A 24,970-nucleotide genomic window follows, 5' to 3' on the forward strand; every position below is an offset into this window, starting at 1 on the left:
TGTGTTATTCTTTTGAAATCGTTTTGCAATTTGTTGTGGTGATCTTTTGTTGTGTTTTTTATGTTTTGAACTTTACTGCTGTATAAGGTGTTAACACACTGCTACTCCAGCTCTTCAGCTATGTGAGATGCCATTCAGTTCAAATCTGTGGCAGAGTCTATGCCTTAAATTATAATTTCCATTGCTGCCTTTATACGACGGGACCCTGAAATGTCTACATTTTGAATTTTCTGTGTATCTAACATGAGAAAGAGAATCATGTGTATGTGTTTCTTGCATGCAGATATTATAGAAGTCTATATGCCTCATTCCCATTTCTAGAGCACGTTAGGTGCAAAAGGATACATAAGTGGTCACTCACAACAGAGGTTCCAGTTTCCCCTTGATGTCAGGAATGTCTAAAAAATGGACATAAGAACAGTGAAAAAAACGATTCATTTTAATTGTACATTAGGAGTCTTTTTTCACAGCTGATGATAGATTCATGATTTTCACAGAAATCACGGCTTTTTCTGCTTCCTAATTCATTTTCCTGCTCACACATTCTGTTCTAAAGCACCTTTTAATCTCTGCAAAGTAAGCAATAAGAATATAAAGGGTGCAAAATTGTGTAGGTTTGAGGACTTTTTAAAATGTAATGACGCAAAAGACATTTTTGAAATTTTTGAAGTTGACATTTATTGATTTTCAAAAATGTTTGTATTACATAAATGTTGTCTAATGTGTGATGAGGAAGACTTGTTTGAGCAGAAAACAACTCACCTAGCGAAATTTTCTTATCTTGTAAAAAAAGTAATTTAAGATACTGACAAACCACATTACATGCTAAAAGTGTAATTTTGTTTAATTCTACGATTTATTTTGTAAATTATACTAGAAAATAATTATAGAGTTTTGCCTAGTTTTTTCACAATGCTGCTTTGTCATCAGGTAATGGCAGCTGTTAAGCCTGTCACAAATTAAACATACAAGAAGCTCAAGAAGTTTGTGAGTCAAAATGTACTCAAGGTAGCGACAACAATTAACAATAGAAAGAACATAGATGGAGCTAAAGAATAAAACTCTTCGAGCAGACCAATTATCAAGAACTCTGTGAAACTATATTCCGTGTAATAAAAACTTTGCACATGCCGCAGTGTAATGTGATGCACTAAAGTGGGGTTTACTACTACTTTAAATCTTAAATGTATTGTAACGGGAAAACTTTAAAACATTCTGAACACTTTCAATTGGTTATGAAGAATTTAGCAAAAATAGTGTCACGATCTAAAGCAGTATTATTTCTATTACATTTTAAACTTAGTTACATTGTAAAGTTTAGTCCGTTCTCATACAGATCTACAAAAGTGAATTTTAATCTACAAGATTTAATCTATCAGGGGATGATGAATGACTATTAGCCCTTATTTTGAATATATATTGTTTTACTTCACAGGTGTTGGGAGCTTAGTGCAGGAGAAATCAAATGGATATACCAAGCACCAATATTAGCTGCTATTGGGGTAAGTTTCACTTCCATAAGATTGAATATTTCATTGATATTTTACTCTATTCAATTTAGTAGGGTCAAAGATTCGAGTTGGGGTTAATGAGAGTTTAATGTCTGCTTAATAGCCAAAGAAAAATTTGCTTGGCCAAATTTCGAAATCTTATCTCATTCCCATCTTAAGAATAATGCTACAGTGGTTCTCAGGAGCACTAAGGAAAGCAGTGCTGAATTCTCATCTCCATTTTGTTTCTCATGGATGGGTAAAGAGAGAGCTTCCATCTCCCTTGTGATCAGGCTCTTGTGCCTTGCTTTTCCCATGTTTCAGCCTATTTGGTCTTAAAGAGTCCAGGCTTTCATCAGGACCATAATAAAGTAACAGCACTCTACCATCCTTGTGTTTGCATTCCAAAAAAGGAATCTTTTTAGTAATGGGAACTACTAGCCACTTCACTCAAGGATACCAACATGAGTCGAAAAAAGGAATATTGCAAATCACTTACCGTCTCATTTGATGTGTTTGAAACTGATCGCAATTGCGGTTGCAAACCATTGATACATGCCATACTTAGAACACAAGGAAGAGGTGAAAGGAGAGTCCAAGGGAAAAATTTAGAGACCTGCGAGAAATGACTCCCCATATATAATAATCATGACACAATACTTCTCGGGTCTATCAAAGTGTGGTGATAATGTGTCTCTCAATAAAGCCCCTCTGGGGAGAAATCCCTTTCAGGACGAATGCCCTCACCCACCATAGGTGGCATGCTTCATCATATGGGCTTCTCCTCCCAGTGGAAAAACCTAGTCCCACTGAGGGCTACAACTCCCTCACTGTGAGGTAGGAGCTCTGGGATGTTTTCTTATATAGCCTTAGATGTATAAGGATGCTAAAATCCCATATGTGAGTGCTTGGTGTTGTGAGGGTGCAGCGTTGGGGGTGATAGAAAGGTGATGTTAAAACTACCTAACTTGGGACAAAAAAACTTTTATTGGCTTGTCCAAATTGGCAGGATTAAAAAGCAGTGCAAAGCAGTGTGAATTAGACTGCTAAAATGGTATGGTCGGTCGACATATTTCAGCCTATTTGGTCTTAAAGTGTCCAGGCTTTCATCAGGACCATATTCAATAAACAATGCTGTTGCTGTGGTACATGAGCTGCTCCGGTTGCAGCTCGGTTGCAGCTCATGTACCACAACGGGGTACCGACGGAGAGAGCGGGGCCCCCTTCCCTGAGTTGTTACCAGGTAGAGGTGGGTCTACTTATCCACCGACTTGAATAAGTTCCAGTAGTACCAAGCTAAACATTGGATTACTGATTTGGTATCTTAACATTTATTCGCTTTTCTATAATTTTTTCACATTTTGCAGCAGCATTGTTTATTGACTATGGTCCTGATGAAAGCCTGGACTCTTTAAGACCAAATAGGCTGAAACATGGGAAAAGCAAGGCACAAGAGCCTGATCACAAGGGAGATGGAAGCTCTCTTTACCCATCCATGAGAAACAAAATGGAGATGAGAATTCAGCACTGCTTTCCTTAGTGCTCCTGAGAACCACTGTAGCATTATTCTTATGCATTATGGGCCTCATGTAGGAAGCCAAATACCGGTCGGTAACGGCCGATTTTCGGTAATTATACCGTTACCGACCGGTATTTTGGCTTTTGAGATGTAGGGGGAGAATTTCATGATTCGGTATTTACCGAATCGGTAAAATTACCGAATCGGTAATATTACCGATTCGGTAAATTTACCGATTCGGTAAATACCGAATCATGAAATGAGATGTAGGGGGGAGTGTGTGGTGGGTGTGGGCATTCGTTATTTACCACCAACTAAAGGTTGGTAGTAAATGACGAATAGGTGACAAAAAGCAGTTTTGTGCACGTTTAAGTGTGCAATGTGGCAGACATACATGCCCTTAGGGCATGTATGTGCGCCACATGTGCACACATGGCCGAATCAGGGGTGCAACAGGGTGTCAATGTGACACCCTGCCACCCTTGCATGTGCTCCCCCATTACCGAATCGGTATTTACCGATTCGGTAATGAGGCATACCTTCCCATCAATGGGAAGGTATGCCTCATTACCGAATCGGTAAATACCGATTCGGTAATTACCGAATTTTTCCGAATCGGTAATATTTACCGACTCATTACCTACATTGCATTTACCGCTTCATAAATACCGAATCGGTATGATTCGGTATTTATGAAGTGGTAAATGCAAGCCCACCTACATAAGGCCCTTTGTGTTGCCGGTTGACTTGATGAAAACTTTGGCTTATGTATTAGGTATTCAAAATATCATAAGAATTGTAGCAATAATGATCAATATCATAATCAAATCTTATTTTCACTCAAATCAGACAAATTCTTCTACATTGTCCATGAGCCCCCTCATAAACTGCACTTATATTCATATCTATTTTAAATAAATGTCAAAGTGCCCTGCTCATGTGAGCTGGCAATGTTGAACACAAAAACAATTATGCATGTCGACGATTGCATCTGCCTGCCGAAAATGACTATTTTTTAACCTAGGAGCTGGATAGATGTGTGCAGATTTGAATATGAGATCCAGTCACCTTCGTATTCTTCTCCGATCCTATTCAAAGCAGTAACATTATATTTTCACGAGTTCCATGACTGACCATCTCCTTATTGTGCCCATTGATTTTAACCATATCACATGGAATTAATTCACTGGAAAGCCCATAGTAAAGTGCACCATATCTGTCCAGGGCCTGTAAATCAAATACTACTAGAGTGGGCCTGCAACTTTGATTGTGCCACCAAAATGACAAGCTCTGTAAAAATGTTTCAGACCTGCCACTGCAGGGCCTATGCATTCAGATTTAAACTGCCATGTCAACCTGGCAAGTCCAACCACTTGCCAGGCTTAACCCTTCCCTTTTATTACATGTAAGTCACCCCTAAGGTAGGCCCTGGGTAGATCCATGGGCAGCGTGCAGTGTATGTGAATAGTGGGGCATGCACTGGTGCGTTTTACATGTCCAGATAGTGAATTACTGTCAATTTCGTTTTTAACTTTTGCAAGGACTATCTCTCCTATAGTTTATCATTGGAGCTGCCTTGTAACATCTAACAAGTGTAATTTTCAATTGGGAGAAGATGGAGATTTGGGTTTGGGTTTCCCTGAACTCGAGATTTAAAAATACGTATTTTAGTGAAGTTGTTTTTTAAATTGTGCATTTGAAAATGTTGCTTTTAGAAAGGGGGTATTTTCTTGCTTTGCCATCCTATGTCTCTACCTGCCTGTGTAATCAATGTCTGGTTTAGACTGACATGGGCCTGCTTTGTACATTCACTCTAGACAGACACATAAAGGGATTTGAGGTGTGCCCTGCATATCCTGATGGCCCATATCCAGGCTGATGGGCCTTTCAGAGCTAGAGCGGAGGGAGGAATTGTCACATACACCTGAACAGGGCTGTGCCTGGCCTTTCACAATACTGTCTTTACAGAGAGTGTCTGGAGCCAAGACCAGGAAGGGCAAGAACCTGTGCACTATAAAGACAATCTTTTGAAGAATGCCTACTTCAAAAGCCAAAGGGGTATGAATATTTGACCTTAAACCCCAATCTGTTAGAACAGTTCTGGATCAAGCGGAGACTCTGCTAAGAAGAAGAGCTGAAGAGGCACCAATAATAGGGGCACCCAAATTGAAATTATTTGCAGATTAGATAATCATTTATCTTAAGGCAGAAACAACAAATATCAAACTAACATTCGACACCATTGAAACATTCTCCAAATTGAAAGGATATAAAAACCAACTAGAGTTGTTGTTGAATAACTTTATTCGATATAAAACATCATAAAAGTATGTACATGACAAGACATCCATAAAAATCCTTCAAGAAACAACATGAAATATTTAAAAAGAGCAATTAAAAAGCCACATATATACAGTAAAAGGCCAAAGAAGCACATGGTATTATACTAAAGCAGATACACCTAAGTCTCAGTGGCCAGACTCTGGACGTTTTAGCAGTTTCGTTCGTATCAGCCAAGCACAACCTAAAAATTTGGCTACCCCACAGACCATCACCAAGGAGGAAGAATCAGTTAAAAAAAGAGCGTAGCGCCACCCTATAATTCACAAAACCCATGTTCCTACAGGTGGAGCTAAGCCACTTCCTCCTAGCCTCCCTATAGGCCGGGCAAGCAAAGAGGAAGTGGGGAGCAGATTCACTTGGGGCGGAACACCCGGGACATTTAGCCAAGGTAGAAGTCTGGGAATTCCAGCTTGCCACCAATGCATTTAGCGGGAGAGACCCAAACCTAAGCTTCATGTAAAGCGTTCTGTCTCGTGGACATTGGATAAAGTCCAGATATTGCTCGAGTTTGGCCACCAACTTGTGCTCCAGAAACTGGTTTGTAAGTCTACCTCGATTAGGATTTCTTACTTCCTCTCCCTTCACCCAGTCCCAATAGGCTTTTTTAATGATTTGCTTTTCCGGAGGGATTTGGTTAAGCCAGGCCTCCCCAAACCAGATGTCATTAACCAACCGTTTTAGTTTGCAGATCCATTTAATCTTGTTACCGGTGTTCAGGTTAATTATCTCAGTCAGGGCATCCGCATAACCGGCCAATTCAGGGGTGCGTCTCCGGCGAACCCAAAAGAGCAATGGGCGCAGTCTTGCTATGTCCCTAATAGAGCGTTGCCCCACATCCAAAAGGAGTGGTAACAAGGGGGTTGGGGGGGGGGGAGGGAAACGAGACCTCTTAGAAAATGGTTCTCAGATTTCTCCAGGTCGCTGGTATTCTCAAACCCCCATAACTCTGCCGCATAAAGAGCTGATGGTAGAGCCTTCCCGTCATATACCTCAAGGGCTGCCGCTACTGGTCTACTTAAAGAGAGCCGCTGTTTTCTTAATATAGCACCCGCCACCCTCTTATGGTTAAGAATCATTTTGGCTAGATGTTCATTCCATTGCATCGACTTGGTGACCCTGATGCCTAGATAATTGAAGGAATCAACAATATCTAATGGCATTCCATTTAGGGAGAAGCCATTCCTGAAACGTTTAGATGGAGCCAAGATCATAAGCTTTGTTTTAGAGGTGTTGATTACAAGGCCCCCTGCATCACAGAACTGACTAAACCTGACAAGCAGCTTTTGAAGGCTTCTAGAGCTTTTAGACATCAAGAGGGTATCGTCAGCAAAAAGAAGGGTTGGAGTTTTTTCCCCTGCCAGCACGGGGGCATCTGTTGGGTCCTCTCTCAGATAGTCAACCACCCCATTTATGAAGAGAGAGAACAGGGTTGGAGCCAGCACGCATCCCTGGCGGACTCCCCTATCAACAGACACTCTATCAGTCAACTGACCCTGGTTGCCCCACCTGATTTTTGCAAAGTTCCCCTCATGAAGGCGCTTGACTATATTTAGGATCAAAGGTGGAAATCCCTGGTCAGACAGCACCGACCAAAGTTTGGAACGAGGGACCAGGTCGAATGCGGTTTTAAGGTCGATGAAGGCCAAGTATAAACTGCCTTTCCCTATAACGACCACTTTCCAGTAGATGGTAAAGAATCAGAAGACCTGGTCCATCGTGACAACCCCAAGTCTGAAGCCTACCTGGAAATGTGATAGAACATTGAGATCATCCATCCATGACCTGACCCTCATCAGGAGGACCCTACCAACCACCTTCTGTATTATGTCGATTAAACTTATCGGCCTGTAATTGGCGGGATCCTCCCTACTCCCCTTCTTAAATATGGGTACCACTTCGGCACCTTTCCAGGAATCCGGGACAGGATGACCTCTAGCAATTAGATTCAAAATTAGCAGAATAGCGTTAGCCCATGGTTTAGGATCGTGGAGGAGGAGATCACCGGGTATGCCGTCGGGGCCTGCTGCCTTCCCAGGTAATAGCCCCGGAATGGCTGGAAGGACCTCGTTGAGCTTGAAGGGGTCAGGTGCATTGTCGGATACAAAAGGTTCATCTATAGAGGGGTCCTCGGAGAGTGGAGTGGACTTGTCACCATTAGATTTCGACTGGCCGATAGCCTCACTATACAATCCGGAGAAGTGTGCATGTCACTGTTGGGCTGTAATGTGATTGGGGATTGGATCATCACCCATACAGCTGCCTTTGTCAATGAAACCCAAAAACAATGTAGCATCCTTCAAGAGGGAGGCAGATTTAATCTCCTGCCAATGCGCTTCCTCCCAAGAACGCTTGGCTGTCTCGATTGACTTTGCGTACTCTTTTCTGGCAACTCTAACAAGGGACATGTTATTACTTTGAAGAGCTATGGATAGCGTTCGTCTCTTCTCCCTGCAAGCCCTCGAATACCAAGGGGTAGATGCCTTAGGGCGTGAATTTGATTCCTATTATTTAACTGCTATGACCAGATTCTACCCCCAGCCCTTCAGGCTCAGGTGGCAAAAAACTAACCTGGATTGATACTTAGGTATTTGGGTCTCACGTGATTTTTCAGAGCTCTTTGCACTTAATTATACCACAACACTTAAGAAGGTCAAAAATATCTTAAATAGCTGGCATAATTTACCCGTTTCTATAATTGAAAGAGCCGCATTAATAAAAATGATGATACTTCTGCTATTTATTTTTATTTTTTTAAATGTCCTTATCGAGAATTCATGTAATTACTTTTTAGAAATAGATCAATTAATGTGGAAATTCATCTGGGCTGGGAAGAAACCATGGAAAAATTCATATCATTGCAATTGAGTCCTGAAGAAGGTGGTTTGGGGCTCCCACACATTCAAAAATACATCCAAGCCACCTTCCTAGACTGGTTCAGACAACCAACATCAGCTCATGATCATGGGCCCAATTTTTATCTTCACCAAATGTTGTTGGGAAAAAATATGGATATAAACCCCTTTATTAAAATTCCCAAGCTACTCAAATGCTAAAGATATAGGATGCTCCGTATAATTCATGATAGTTTTAAGCAAATGAAGGAAAAATATCAATTCACACCTCTACATCCAGAAACTCAACTAATACACTGTAGGGAACTAGGAGGTATAATTTGTATACAGACATTGAAAAGATGGAGAACGTTGGGAAGCTATCAAATAAAAGATCTAGTAGTACAAGGAGGGACGAAGTAATGGGAACAAATCAGCCAAGACAAAACAGAAGCAGCCTCAACCTTACTATTTTCCTAGTTCCAAATCTTGAGCTTAGTTAAAAAACTATGGCTCCCTGAGGGCTCACTTTCCACAATTACACTTGTGCACTATATGTTAAACACACTTTGGGAATTGGGAATCTGGTATCATATTCTCCAGCAACAAATTTATGAACAAATAGTCCTGAGAGCCCTTTTAAAAATAATGGACACCAGAGGATGTCATATAGAAGCAGCAATGGAAGGACTACAATAAGTGGTCTATTAAGGCCATTCGTGGGGTGAATTTTAAACGTATGGCACTCTTCTCCAAATGGAACTATACCACACCCCCTAGAAATTGCACAAAATATTCCCAAAAATATCATCAGTTTGTCCTAGATGTAATTATCAAGGAGACTGGCTTCATATGCGCTTCTCTTGTCCTAAACTGACCAACTGCTGGACTAGGGTCTTTAAGTCGGTTAGTCTGCAACTCAAACATAACATAGAGCCCAATACTGTATATATTTTATTTGGGATCTTTAATCCAACTTTAATGGTGTGACAAAACAATTTATTTTTAACGCTTCTTTAATAGCTATACCCATGATTTTACAAAAGTAGAAATTACTGGATTCACCCAAATGAAATTCACACAATGGGTAGACAAAATGAGAAGCACAAAGAAAGAGAAAAACTATATTCTCTTAGAATAGGGGCTATGTAGAAAATTGTACAAGTATGGGGAGCAGAATAGAGTTAAACATTTATAGATACCACAACAAAAAAATAAGGTGAAGAAATGGACATGGATAACTGGCAACAACGATAAGTATTTATTATACATGTCAATAAGGTCTATTTATCACACTTTACATATATCTCCTAGATATACATAATGTGCAGCAGCAATAAGAATCTCAATTATACTATGTATGCCAGTACGCTATATTTTTTTATCACATTTTTTGTTGTACCCGGATACAGATGGCCACCCAAAAGCACTCAAGAATTTAATTGGACAATTATTATTGATCATATTTGAATTGTCATTGAGATTTAAATCTATCCTTTTTAAAATCTTGGGTCTGTAATTGATTAAATAAATGATGCTTTACAAAAAAAATAAGAGCCGAAGAGCTGTAAGGAGGAGTACCTCCCCTTTGATGTGTGTTGCTTTGCTGAGTTGGCCTGCAGTTGGTGCTTCTGTCTTTGGAGAGGAAAATGACTGGATGCTGTGTATCCTGCTTGTGAAGTTTCTCCAAGAATTTGTGTGAGCGTGCCTCCTGTTAGGAAGTCTCAGGGACACAAAAGACTTCACCTACAGCACCTGAACTCCACTGCTGGGTGTCCTGACCTGCCAAGTGGTACCAACTCCAGTTCTGGGCCCTTTGAGGTATCTGCTGAGCTGTAACCTTCAAGAAAAGCATCTTTGAAGCCATCAACAGCACTGCTACCTGCACCAACATCATGGTCACCGCTTACTGGATGAGCGCAGCACCAACCTCGATGACACAGCAGTCCTGGTCTCACCGATGCTGCCGCTTCATGATGTCCTGTTATTCTACAACACGTATGACTTCAAGGCCTCACTGACTTCTGCAAAGTCATGCAGCACTGACTCTTTGTGACCCCAGTGATGCCTCTCCGCTGCACTTTATTGCAAGGTCTTCCCTGACACTATAGTCGGCCCGACTACATTGAGGCTCAACTGAACATTTGGATTGGTTGGTCACGATCTTGCATTAGCCCCCATTGGTACTATTGACTTCAAGGAACTGTATTTTTGCTTTATTTAAAACAAATGCATATCTCCGCTGGTGAATGTCGTTTTCTTAGCTATTTTTATAAACTGTTGTGGTGTCAATATTGTTTTGTTTTCACTCTGTTACCTCGGTGTTATGTACATATACTTTACACACTGGCTTTGAGATAAGCCTGACTGCTTGTGCCAAGCTACCAAGGGGTTGAGCAGGGGTTATCTTATCTGTTTAATCCACTTACCCTGACTAGAAGGAATGGTCCCTACTTGGACAGGGTGCAAACTATTGCCAACTAGAAACCCTCATTTCTAACATTGGTGGTCGGTGGTGAGGATTTGAACTTGTCTTTATACTTGACGTACAGTGATTAGTGTAAACTACTATTAAGTGCAAACCAATATAAAACCACATGCTGTTTTGTTTTCTCTTTGATGTTCCACCTTGTTGATTTTTCCACATCATCATGTCTGGGTCTTGAGCATCTTAAGTTGCATAACTGCAGTTGGTTTTTGAGGAGGATAGGTTGAATATCTACAATATGCAGCAATTGAAATCCATCTGCAAGAATTTTAAAATCTCTGTTAGAGGTCTCACCAGGAAAGATAGGCTAAAAAAGGAACCGAGGGCCTGGGTAGCAACTCAGAGGGCCATAGGGCATTCAGAGGATCCTATTGTGGAGGCTGGGGAGCCAAATCTGCAGGAGGATGTGTTGTTTGCTACAGACTTGGCTACCTCCAAAAGAGATGTAAGACAGACAAGGGGCCAGAGTACATGAGTTGGAGCTGGAATATTCCAGATTAGAAAATGAATGGCAAGACAGGTAAGGAGAGTAGCGATGGAGGAGAAAAATGCTTTTTGACCATGAGCGGAGTCTGAAGGAACCGGACATAAAGGCCAAATGTTTGGTGTCCAGTTGTAATGGGGGCAGCATGTCTCCATTGCACACAGAAGGAAAGGTTCATATACCTAAGGATGTGGTGAAAGATTTCATAGTTGGGGATGACATTGATCAGTGGTTATGGGGCTATGAGGTTGCAATGAGGTCCCACAGGATGCCTGAGAGAGATTGGGGGGCTGGTTTGTGGAACCACTTCACTGCAAAAGGGAGGGATATCTTGCTTACCTCACCACAAGAGGATCATATGAAGTGCCCCCTCATGAAAGAGGTCCTGGTCAGAAGGTATGGGTTAACCCCAGAGAGATACAGACATAAGTTCAGGGCCTTTAAGAAACTTGAACCAAAGGAATGGGTTAAAGATGTTGCTTCCTTCTGCAGAGCATTGGATGGTTGGGTTAAGGGCAGTGAGGTAACTGCCTACCAAGGGATAAACAATTTGATTGCATGGGAGCACTTGTCTAATAGTCATTTTCCAGAGCTGTGTCAGCACTTGATTGACCTTAAGCTTGCTGACCCCAGAAAGCTTACTAACTAGGCGGACCACTGGGTGAGTCCCAGGGTCCACACTGGGTATTTGGGAGACTCCACAAAGGATGGGCAGGGTCCCCAGCAGAAGAGTGGAGGGGAACAAGGGTAAACCGTAGAAGTTCTCTAAAGGGCCTTAATCTTGATCCCAGGGTAATGATTCCCGTCCCCAGGTGAGAAAAAGCCTTGGATCTCTACAGGGAAGCTTGCAGAGAAGGATCCCCACAACTGTCATGCATGTGGTCATGAGGGTCACATGAGAGGGGATCCTAAGTGTCCCAAGTGGACACTGACACCCACGAGTGCGCAGTCATGGGGGATGGCCAGTGTAGGGCTTGGGGAGGAGTTGATTCCAGGAGGAGGGTGGTAGCCAGCTGAGATGACCCTTGTCTCACTAGGGGACAGCGAGTTGGTCCAGAGGACCCTCATGCCCTAGAACACTGAAAGTACAGGCAGTCAGTGAACATCAGTGGACAGAGGGTGGAAGCCCTGAGAGACACAGGAGCCAGTGTGACTGTGGTAATGTGTCACCTGGTGTCTGAAGAGCAGGGAGTCCCCAATGTGCCTCAACAACAAGGAGCTATAGAGGTGTAATTTTTTAGCCAGTTCACCCTCCAACCATCAATTATTCACAAGAATCTGGCAATCAGGGCACTCTTCAATCTTTTAAGTCGGACCGGTGTTGGGGTTATTCACCTCAACCCAACAACTGTTTCATTAAATACGCAGTCTAATCCGGTCCTCTACGCCCACAATATTTTATTTACTTCATAGACAAAGGAAAAAGGAGAGAGGTGTGTGTCAGAACACTCATAACAACACATACCAATAACATTCAAATATGTGTCCCACCAAAAGAATGTGTGTGGAAAAGAGAAAGTACCTCAAGTGCGTACAACCAGAGGAGCTACTGGCATGTTCTCACTAGCTTCCCCTCGTATGTATCATCTTCGGCAACTTTCTCATATAGTGTCCAGTAAATTAAAGTGTTGAGGTGTAATTAGTGAAAGAATCACTAATAAGAAAAAGAAAAGAACCCGTGAAATGCAAGAGGCAAAATGTCTCAAACAAGCATTACAAATGAGCTAAGACTCACATGCATAATTTGACCCTTTAATCCAAAATAGTGAGCTTGCCCAATATTAAAAACATAGCATGTTATACACCCGTTCTAAGTAGGCCAACATGTTTCATTGCCTGTATTTCTTTACGGCAAATTCTTCAGGGCTTCGAGGTAAAGAATTATCTCACTGGACATCTGACTGTATACGTCGAGAGACTGAAAAACACACAAACAATTCCTTTGGTTAAAACAACCATTTGCCATTTCCTTCAGAGCAATTAATGACTTAAAAACACAGAGGCGTAGCCCCAGATACTGTATTTCAAAAAGCGTCATAGTTTATATTTACCAAGTAGGAGCCACGGGCCTGCGTACCAGCTCCCATGGTGTCAAAGGGTGTGTATCTCTTACACTATATCCCTTTTGAAGACAGTACCTCTGTTGCTTAAAATTGTTTATCTGTGGAAAGAAGCATGTCCTTTACACATGTAACTAACAGTGTTCAAACAGTGCACATTGCAGCATTCCTCAGAAACTTTAAATAAAGGAATACCAACTATACCAAACGTTAATCAGACGGGTAGACTATAAACCCAGTTCTGATAATTGCGCTAAAATAAACGAGCTCATCATGACCACTCATACATGTGCCTGCCCCAGTGTCGGAGGAATATTTGCCTCTGGAAGAGGTATATAGATGATGTTTTATGCATATGGTTTGGCTCCGAAAGTCATCTTTTGTAGTTCTTGGAATTGGCTCAATGGCCTTGACAACTGTTTGAGGTTCACTTGGACCATCAGTAATCAACATGCTGTATATCTGGACCTGGATATTACAGTAGTGGAAAATAAACTAAGCACCAATTTACATCAAAAACCTACGGACAGGAACTCGCTACTGCATTATCAATCATTCCATCCGAGAGCACTGCAGGATAATCTCCCAGTGGGGCAGTTTTTAAGGTATCAGAGGAATTGCTCAACCACCACTGATTATCTGCAGCAATCTGAAAATCTGGCCAATAAGTTGACACAGCGTGCCTATCCCAGAAGGATAGTGAGTAGAGCACACAAGAGGGCACATAATACTCCTCGGGAGGCACTCCTTGAAAGGAATGTAAAACAATCTAGCGATTTCCTTCCGGTTGTTGTTACCTTTGATCCTCTTTCTTCAAAAATCCGACAGGCCATAAGAAAACATTGGTCATTGTTATCCACAGCTCAGTATAAGATGCCACCACCCCGATTTGCATTCAAACATACGCAGAATTTGAAGGACAAACTAGTACACACATGACCCGTGCAGCGCACGATAAATACCTCTATTCCGTCTGGGCACTACCCTTGTGGGTGGTGCTCAGTATGTGACCTTACTGAAAAAACGAATAGCGTGCAGTTGCTAAATGGAAAACCATGGCACCTAAACAAATTTAGCAACTGCAATTCTGTAAACGTCATATACAGATTGACATGTCAGTGTGGGCTGTACTATAGTGGTCTGACCTCACTTAAAATAAAAGTACGCGTGCAGGAACATCTGAGTACCATCAAGACTGGAAAGCTCACCACACGTCTGATACAACATTTCCGTGAACAGCAACACCATCACAGAGCATTGAAGTGGGTCGTGCTGTAAGGAGTAGTGGGTGAGACAAACAGTCTTGAAAAGGTACTGACAACAAAAGAAACTCACTGGATTTTTTCTGAAAAAGCAGACCTGTATGGGTTGAATGATCAAATTGAGTGGAACAAAATAAGTAGGTAATTGTCTAGGTAGATAGTTTTTGTTCCTAAGTATGGCTTCATAATAGACTGGCATGCCTTCTATGCTTCAGTGATACTGTTTAAACGAGTTTCAGATCAAAATGATCCCCAGGTATTAATATGATCATCATCCTTGAGATAGATGTATGTAATCCTTAGATATAGAATAGCAATATTGGTGTATGCTAGCCTAAAAGATGTTCTGTTTATATTCAGGCATGTAAATGTGTGCATTAGAAAAATTGTCCATTTGCACAATACCTTGGTATATACTTATTGATGGTTGAATTTGGTAGCCATGATATGGAACGACATGAGTGGGAGGGCTGTTAGCTTCCGCGATATTACTACTCTAGAGTTCTAAATATTCAGCTAGGTTATATTTATAGCATACAAAGATAATCTATGATGGGGAATTTTTAGATGCAGGACGATTTATCTGATGATATGCAGACGGCGTGTGCACTTGGATTAGTAAAATACCAATGGCACTCTAAATTGTTATCCTCTATGGGATTATGGAAATCACACATTTAGATCGGTAGTGTGTTTTAATTTGGACGCATTGGCACTGGATTATACATAAATTAGCTGCATTCGGTATTGAGTGTTTGGAACTTCAAAATGGTGCCGATTCGCGCTCGTCGCTAACACAGTACATGCAGAGGTCAGAGGTGAGGCATGTGACAAGCCTCACCTCGGGCGCGGGATTTTAAAATGAGACAACTCTTCCGCCTCCACACGCCGGGATGAGATAACGCAAGACGGCCGTGGAGCTGCGGTAAGAGGGGGAGCACTGATTAATGCGCGATGTATAGATACAATTATGGGATGGTTACCGGACCTTGCTCTGCTGATTGAAAGAAACTGGGGCAGGCACATATATGAGTGGTCATGATGGGCTCATTTACATTAGCGCACCTATCAGAACTGGGTTTAGAGTCTACCCGTCTGATTAACGTTTTGTATAGTTGGCATTCCTTTATTTAACGTTTCTGCGGAATGCTGCAATGCGCACTGTTCAAACACTGTTAGTTACATGTGTAAAGGACATGCTTGTTTCCACAGATAAACAATTTTAGGCAACAGTGGTACTGTCTTCAAAAGGGATATAGTGTAAGAGTTACACACCCTTTGACACCGTGGAAGCTGGCACGCGGGCCCGTGGCTCCCACTTGGTAAATATAAACTATGACACTTTTTGAAATACAGTATCTGGGGCTACGCCTCTATCTGTGTTTTAAGTCAGTAACTGCTCTGAAGGAAGTGGCAAACGGTGGTTTTATCCAAAGGAAATGTTTGTGTGTTTGTCAGTCTCTCGGCGTATACAGTCAGATGTCCAGTGAGGTGATTCTTGACCTCGAAGCCCTGACGAATTTTCCGTAAAGAAATACAGGCAATGAAACATGTTGCCCTACTTAGAACGGGTATATAATATGCTGTGTTTTTAATTTTGGGCAAGCTCACTGTTTTGGATTAAAGGGTCAAGTTATGCATGTGAGTCTTAGCTCATTTTTAATACTTTTTTGAGACATTTTGCATTTCACGGGGTCTTTTTCTTTTTCTTATTAGTGACTCTTTTACGAAGTGCACCTCCACACATTTTATTTTACTGGACACTATGGGCCATATGCAGGTAGCTAAATACCGGTCGGTAACGGCCGAAATTCGGTAAATATGCCGTTACCGACCAGTATTTAGTCAAGTGAGATGTAGGAGGCCAAAAACCAGTTTTCGGTAAATATGAAGCGGTAAATACCGATTCATATTTACCGATTTCTAAAATACCGATTCATATTTACCGAATACATATTTTCCGATTCGGTAAATATGAAGTGGTAAATATGAAGTGGTAAATATGAAGTGGTAAAACGGAAAAAGACATGTAGGTAAATTTGGTAATTAAGAAATCCATGAAATTCGGTAATTAAGAGTCGGTAATTAACACAGATTGAAAGCAGGTGGTAAGCATCAACAGTGCATATAAGCAAACCCAAAATGCAACAGCGTGGACAACATGGCCGCTCTGTATGTCATTGCAAGGCGCCTACGTCTACAGGCAGCAGGTCTGAGGATTTGGAGACGGGAGGAACGCATCTACAGACAGCGCATCACACTCTTTCAACAGACTGACGCTGAGATACATGAAAGGTACAGGCTACACCCACAAACCATCATGGACCTGATAAGGGACCTGCGCTCACTCCTGGACCAGCCAACAAGAAGGGCGCATGCCATACCACCACATGTGCAGGTGCTCTGCAGCCTACACCTACTCGCATCTGGCAGTTACCAGGGGGTGATAGCTGCGGTGGGCGGTGTATCCCAGTGTTGCCTGTCCTGTTTCTTCAGGAAGTTCCTGGATGCCATGATGCAGAGAATGCACCACTACATCCGCTTCCCAAACACACAGGCTGAACTGCAGAAAACTAAAACTGACTTTTATCACATGGCACAGTTCCCCCATGTGATTGGCTGTATTGATGGCACACACATCCCAATTTGCCCACCAGCTGCCACTGAGCACTTCTACAGGAACAGAAAGTCCACCCACTCCATCAATGTGCAGGTAATCTGCGATGCAGGGAACATCATCAATGATATTGTTGCGAAGTTTCCTGGGAGCACCCACGACTCCTACATCTTCCAGAACAGTGGGATCTACACACGACTGCTTGCCGGAGAATTTGGAGAGGGATACCTGCTAGGTAAGTAACAGTGACGCCCCATGAAACTTGCAAATCATAGTGTATTGAGGCATGTGACTGATGGTTCCCTTTTACTCACCTAGGTGACAGTGCATATGCCGTGCGGTCATTCATCCTCACTCCCTACCTACACCCATCAACCCAGAGTGAGAGACGATATAACGTGGCACACAAATCTACACGCAACGTGGTGGAGCGCACGTTTGGACTATTGAAAAGCAGGTTCCGCTGCCTCCACAAGAGCGGAGGCGCACGCCAGTACACACCCATCATCTGTTGCAAGATCATTGCCACTTGTGCAATGCTGCACAACCTTGCCACGAAGAGAGGTACAGAGGTGGAACTAACAGATTTTGAGGACAATGAGGATGAGTCAGGTCAGCCAGAGGCCAACGCAGCTGGAGTGCCAACAGCAACAGATGGGAGAGAGAGACGGGCAGAGATCACATGCAACTATTTCTGAGTAAGTAAGGGGACACAGCCAGTTGTTGGATGTCATGACGTAGTTTAATAATGCGGCACTACGCCACAACACCAAGAATATGCCATTCTGGCAACATTGCATAATTACAAGTAGTAAGTCCAGGGTTACGTCACCCAATAGTCTTTGGCTATGCGGTGCTGCATTAATGTTTGCGGCCACGCGCTACAGTGTGGGACGGCATGGATTGAGCCTCCTCACTAGTGCCAGCCCCAAGCCGCCTGCTGCTCCTGCGTGTATCTGGGACCGGCGGTATTATGCTACTCCTGCTGCTGGTGCCCATGCTTTCCGCAGCATCCCCTGCACCAGTTGTGGCCGCCTGACTTGTCAATAGCACCTCAAGTGCACTTGTGACCTGCACCATCCCCCTAGATACGTCGCTGCTGCAGTGTGTCAGGCCCTCCTGCATAGACACAGAGCGCCGGCAGAGTAGTGAAGTGGCAGTTGCCAGCCGGTTGAGTGCCCTGGTGTGACGGTCTCTCCTCTGCGGTTCCCGGCGCCGTGCAGCTCTGTCTGCATCATATTTGCTGCACAACAGCTTGATGGACTGGGACATGTCCCGAATGCCCGCTGCCATGTCACCCATCCCCACCGCCATTGCGCTGATGTTCCTGTCCATGTTGACAAAAGTGGTTTTCAGTCCCCGCATATGCTGCTGAACTGACATAACTGCCTTTGTTTGCAGGCGCTGTTGCTTCAACATGTTGCCCTCGAGCCCCGAGAAGACCCCCATGGCTGGCAACGTCTGCTGGTGGACTCTGCACCCGCGACCTGCGGCACCGTCTTGCACCCGTGTGTTCTCCCTGTGAGGTGGAGGGCACAGTGGCATGGCTCCCATCCTGGGGCATAGTGTTTGCCTCCGGGCCCCTGCTGTCATCAGATGAGGTCTCTAACGCCCGCAACCTGGCAGCAGCACGCCTCCTCGGCCTCACAAATGCAGGCGGTGATGTGGCCGGTGACTCAAACATGAGTGGCGATGCTGGCTGTGGTAGAGGTGAGGCTGGCTGTGGTTGAGGTGATGCTGGCTGTGGTAGTGGTGATGCGGGTTGTGGTGGTGGTGATGCTGGCTGTGGTAGTGGTGATGCTGGCTGTGGCAATGCTCCCTGGGCAGAACTTGTGCTGGCCAGAGCTGATCTGTCTTGGCCGGTGTGCCCTCTCTCCTGTAGCATGTGCAGTCCTACGCGATGTTACATCTGTGGACAGAAATGCAACATCAGCTCAGTGTACCTGAAGCCCTGCATTGCTAGCATCACAATACATTTCTGTAACACTCTCACATTGTCCTCTGCCTGCTTTTGGCTACTGTGTGTACCATGCATTGTTCTGTGCAATTCAGTTCATGGTTGGGGTTTCCCTGACTACATCTCCCATAATGCATTGCCTGTCTGCACTAACACATGGACTGCCTCCCAAACAGCTTCTGGTGCTGCTTCACCACCTCCTCCACTAGCACCTGGAGTTCCCTGGGGCTGAATTTCTGCTTCCTCCTCCTTTCCCCTCCATCTCTCTGTGTCCTCTGGCTGGACATAGTGATTTTGAGCTGCACAATCAGGCACTGGCTCCCTGCCTCTCCTCTGCACTCCCAGCCTCTCCAGGGTCTGTTGATTGTGTGCACCTGCCTGGGCGTGGCCACTTCCTGGTTGGGTGGGGTGTGGTTGCACAGGATTGGCTGTTTCATCCAGTCATGTGTTTTCGTTTTTCCGATTCGGTAAATACCGATTCGGTATTTACTGATTCGGTAAATACCACCTCGGTAATTACCGATTCGGTAAATTCCGATTCTTGAATACTGAATGTTACCGATTTGGTAATTATTACCGAATTATTACCTACATATAACTTACCGATTCATAAATACCGATTCGGTAAAGTTCGGTATTTAAGAATCGGTAAATTATATTTACCTACATGAGGCCCTATATATTTTTTTACTTCCCATTAGAATGGTGCTGATGATAAATACGTGGGCAAGCTGGTGAGAACCTGTCAGTAGCTCCTCTGGTGGTGCACATGTGAGGTACTTTCTCTTTTCCTCACACATTTTTTGTTGGGACACATATTTGAATGTTATTGGTATGTGTTGTTAGGAGTGTTTTGACACACACCTCTCTCCTTTTTCCTTTGTCTATGAAGTAAATAAAATATTGTGGGCGTAGAGGACCGGATTAGACTGCGTAATTAATGAAACAGTTGCTGGGTTACGGTGAATACCCCCTGACACCGGTCCGACTTAAAAGATTGAAGAGTGCCCTGATTGTCAGATTCTTGTTGTTTGAATAGTCCCCAATGTGCACCACTGAGTAGTTGCAGTGGACAACTCTGAGTGTGAGTACAAGGTGCCACAGACTACCTTTGAGTGGGAAGGGTCTCAGGTTCCTTGAGAGTAGCTGTGAGCCCATCCATGCCTGCTGGTTGTCTTCTGGGAAATGACCTGGAAGATTCCCCTTGGGGTAAGGTGGAAACTTTTCCCACTTGGAAATGATGGGGTTGCTTGAGGGGGCATGTGTTACCACTCTGTCAATGTCAGCCAGTAAGGGTGATCAGAAAGACCTGGAGCCTGAAAGAGTGGCCCAGGTTCCTGCCAGAAACAGAAGGGGCAGGGGGCATGGGAAACCAGCTCCATAAGTTCCCATAGTCCGGGAGTAGGCTGACCATGAAGGGAATACCCCGCAACCTATGGGAGAGCAAGTGGCAAAACTGGGAGACTTGCCTGAGCTGACCCATTGGCAGCAAGAAGGGGGTCCTACCAGGGAGGAATTCTTCAGGGAGCAGAAGGAGTGCCCTACTCTTGTGGGTATTGCAGCAGCAAGCTGCAGACCAGGCAGCTGGCAAAGAGGCTAGATCACCCTGGATTTACTTGGAGAATAATCTCCTGTATATTGAGCCTAAGGTTGCTGCGCCTGGGTCGGTCCCTGTGCTGGTGATACCCCAATGCTGTAGAGCCTTCAACTGGTGATGGCTCATGATATGCCTTTGGCAGGAAACTCAGGACAGGGCAAGACCTTTAAGAGGCTTGGTACCCACTTCTTCTGGCCCCAGATGTGCAAGAATTCTGATACTCATTACAGGTCTTGCCAAACTTGCCTCGCAAGTGGCAAGTGTGGAGGGAGATGTAAGGCTGTGCTCCAGCCTTTCCCTGCTGTGAGCAACCCTTTTGAGTGTGTGGGCATCGACTTTGTGGGGCCTTTGGACCCCAATACAGCCATGGGAAATAAGTTTATCCTGTTCTTGGTGGACCATGTCACCCGATAACCAGAGGCAATGCGGAGGCTATACCTCAGAGTACAATGACTGTACCTGTGGTGCGCCAGGCATTGATGGAGATATTTTCCCATGTGGGTTTCTCCAAAGAGGTAGTATCCAACCACAGTGTCAAATTCATATCTACTTATATGTAGGAGAAGTGTGGTGTAACTTACAAGTTCAGCACTCCTGATCACCCCGATGTAACTGGTTGGTTGAGAGATTAAACCAAACCCAAAAGGGTATGATTATGGGTCTGACCGACTCCATGAGGTGTAAGTGGGATGTCCTCTTGCCATGCCTTCTCTGTGTGTACAGGGAGGTACTGAAGGAGGAACTTGGTTTTAGGCTCTTTGAGCTGCAGAACTGGCACTCTGTGTGAGGACCTTTGAGTCTGGTGAAAGAGGGCTGGGAGGAAGCTCCCAGAAAACCCCCAAGGGTGCATTTAGCTACATGCTGACCTTCAAACACCAGACTGCCCGCTTCAGAAATCTCGTTCAGGCGAACCTGAAAGTAGACCAGGAAAATATGAAATGCTGGTATGACCAGAATGCCACTCTTATTCGGTTTCAACCTGGCCATAAAGTGTGGATCATGTCCCCAGTGGAGCCGCTTGCTCTCCAGGACAAGGGGACAGTGCCTTTTGAGGCAGTGGAGCGCAAGAGCGATGTTACCTATCTGGTGAGATCGCAGACTCTAAGGAAGCCTTTGAGGGTTCCTTGGACATGGGAACTGCCTCAGACCTCACTTTGAGAGGTATGAAGTGACTATGCTCTTGGCAACATATGAAGAGATGGAAGGGGAAAGTGAGCCTCTTCCTGATGTCCTGTCTGCCAATAGCAAAATGAGTCTGTGGAGGGTGTGAATCTCTCCCCAACACTGACCCTGGAACAGCAGAGAGACTGTCGCCACTTGCTCTGGCAGTTTGTCTCTCTGTTTTCCTTGACTCCAGGAATCACCCACTGGTGTACCCACAATATCAATTCTGAGGGTTAGTCAACTTGTAAAACACAACATTTACAGGTTAACTGAGCAGGTCAAAGCCAGCATCAAGGAAGAGGTTTCCCAGATGCTCGTGTTAGAGGTAATCAAACCCTCCAACAGCCTGTGGGCCAAAGGCTGCTGTACCCCATGCGACACCTGAACTTCAATTCTATGTGGACTACCGTGAGCTCAAGGCCATCTCTAAGACTGACGCGCACCCCATCCCCAGAGTTGTTGAGCTCATAGATTGGCTGGGATTTGCCAAGTTCCTCAGTACATTTGAATTAACATCAGGGTACTGGCAGATTGTCTTGACCAATAGGGCCAAAGAGAGGCCAACATTCTCAACAGCAGAGGGGCACTTCCAATGCTGTGTGATGCCCTCTGGGTTGAAGAGCGACCCTGTCACCTTTAAGAAGGTGGTCAGCCAGGTGTTGGGTAGACTGGAGGATTCCAGCGCTGCCTACCTGGATGATATTGCAGTCTTCAGTTCTAGTTGGAAGGATCACTTGCATCAACTCTGGGAAGTGATGAAGACCCTGCAAAAGGTAGGCCTCACTATCAATGCCAGTCAGTGTCAGATAGGGCAGGGGTCTGTGGAATACTTGGGAAACCAGTTCAGAAGCGGCTAGATGGTGCCCCTACAGCCCAAGATTAATACCATTTTGGCCTGTGAGCCCTCCCAAGACTCAGACAGAGGTAAGAGCCTTTTTAGGTCTTACCGGCTACTACAGGAGGTTTGTCAAGGGGTATGGCACCACTGTTGCAAACTTGACTGAATTAACTTCTAGGAAGCTGCCCAGGAAATTGATCTGGACTTAGACTTGTCAGACTCCTTTTGATGCCATAAAGGCTGCTATGTGCATGACGCCCATGCTTAAGGCGCCCAACTTCTCCAAAGAATTTGTTGTGCAGACAGAACCTTCAGAGCATGGTGAGGGGGCACTTCTAGCACAGCTAAATGAAGAGGGTCTAGGCCAACGTGAGGCATTCATTAGCAGGAGTTTACTGCCCCGGAAACAGAGATGGAGCACAATTGAGAGTTTTTGCTGTAGTCAGTGTGCTGAAGAAGCAAAGACTCTACTTGTTTGGGACTCACTTCTGGGTTTAGACAGACCACCTGTCCCTCAGATGGTTAATGTAGATGAGGGGTGAGAACCCAAAACTGTTGGGGTGGTCCATTTCCCACACAGAGAATGGACTTTACGGTTTGAATACCGCCCTGGTACAGAACATGCCAATGCTGGTGGTCTGTACATATTCTTCTGCCTTAGTGAAGAGAACTCCCAGGAGGTTTGGTGGTTCTCTCTACTCTCAGCTGGTGGGGAAACATGTTAGAACTGGCATCCTTGGCCTGGTTTCACCAGTCTTTTTGCCTCTACCTCCTGTATTCTTGACTGTGGGCTGGACTTTGTTTTTGGTGGTTTAGGTACTCTGGGCAATTTACCACTGCTGATTAGTGCTAAAGTGCAAGTGCTCCCTGTGTAAATTTTGAGGATGATTGGCATATTTGATTTACTGGTACGTACCTAGTAAAGTACATCTGATTGTGCCACGCACATGAGTAGCTCTGAAAACATGTCTCGGACCTGCCACTGCAGTGTCTGTGAATACAGTTTTAAACTGCCATGTCGACCTGGCAAGTACAACCGCTTGCAGGCCCAAACCTTCCCTTTTATTACATGTAAGGCACTCCTAAGGTAGGCTCTAGGTAGCCCCATGGGCAGGGTGCAAGGTGTGTGAATGGTAGGACATGTACTGGTGTGTTATACACGTCCTGATAGTGAAATGCTGTCAACTTGTTTTTCACTATTACAAGGACTATCTCTCCCATAGGTTATCATTGGAGCTACCTTGTAATATCTCACAAGTGTAACTTCCAATTGGGAAAAGAGGGAGATTTGGAGTTTGGGTTCCTTGAACTCAGGATTTAAAAATATATCTTTCAGTGAAGTTGTATTTATAACTTATTTGTTTATAAAATGCCACTTGTACAGAGGGCAAAATAAACAATTGATGAATGGAATGCAGGACAATGCGAAATTCACCCCCAGTCACAAGGATCTGGGTTAAATCCAACATTCTTTTGCTCACCACACCACCCCAGTTTGGACCCAGCCATATGGAAATCAGTCTTAACACTGTTCCTTATAGGAACAGTCCAGCCCGAACTGCCAAGCCAGATCCTCCCTGGACCGGAAACAAGCATCCTGGGACTGGTTTCAGGGCATCACCCTTCATCAGCCAGGCTAGCTTGAATCCATTGGTGTAGTGAGCATGAGACCCACGTCTGGGCATACCCTTCCCACTTAGGGAGACATATGCAAAAGAAAACATTGATGGACAGAATACTGGACAATGTATATATTCACCCCCAGTCATAAGGATCTGGGTTTAATCCATAATTCATTTACAACCATAAAAGTATACAATGAACAGCATATCATTCAATAAAATAAGCAAGTCAGAATCATAATATATAATATATCTTCTTAAGCCTATAATTCACATATCTTTAAAATGGAAGATGAATATCATCTTAAAATGTGTTAAAACCAACTATTCCATTTTTGAGGCACATAGACCTTCAAGTATGTCTCACACAATACTTCTATCCATTAATACTCATTCTCCATGTAACTTAAAAGATCTAAATTTCATCAGTACTCTTTACATCTAAGGAACTCTTTAACTTTATTTATATATTTCCCAATGGCACAGGCTGTACCTAAATTTATCATTCCCACTAAGAGGTTTACAGCTTGCATCCCATTTTTAATATCATATTTTTTTTTTTTTTTAAATCGGACCTAAAATCTCTCTTCGTATATCTAAAATCTTCAAGCAATCTAATAATATATGTAAAATATCACAGGTAGTACCTAAAGTGCAGGTAAATTTTCCATTGCTGTTTATCATTAAGTTTTTTACCT

The 24,970-nt window shown here is 43.9% G+C and overlaps 1 protein-coding gene and 1 long non-coding RNA gene across 2 annotated transcripts in view; one reads left to right on the forward strand and one right to left on the reverse strand.

Moving 5' to 3' along the window:
- PTH2R (parathyroid hormone 2 receptor) overlaps window positions 1-24,970 on the forward strand; it is a 1,278,649-nt gene that overhangs the window by 968,994 nt on the left and 284,685 nt on the right. The window contains exon 9 of the mRNA XM_085646864.1: window positions 1,436-1,502. Coding sequence (XP_085502990.1) covers window positions 1,436-1,502 — 67 coding nt within the window. The remainder of the gene's footprint in view (window positions 1-1,435; window positions 1,503-24,970) is intronic.
- The window catches only part of LOC146858063 (uncharacterized), a 49,614-nt gene continuing 37,578 nt past the window's right edge, over window positions 12,935-24,970 (reverse strand). The window contains exons 4-5 of the long non-coding RNA XR_014979649.1: window positions 13,207-13,316; window positions 12,935-13,073 (exon numbers count right to left, since the gene is read on the reverse strand). This is a non-coding gene — a long non-coding RNA (uncharacterized LOC146858063). The remainder of the gene's footprint in view (window positions 13,074-13,206; window positions 13,317-24,970) is intronic.

Source organism: Triturus cristatus, chromosome 3_2 (assembly GCF_964204655.1).
Source record: "Triturus cristatus chromosome 3_2, aTriCri1.1, whole genome shotgun sequence".
NCBI lineage: Eukaryota > Metazoa > Chordata > Amphibia > Caudata > Salamandridae > Triturus > Triturus cristatus.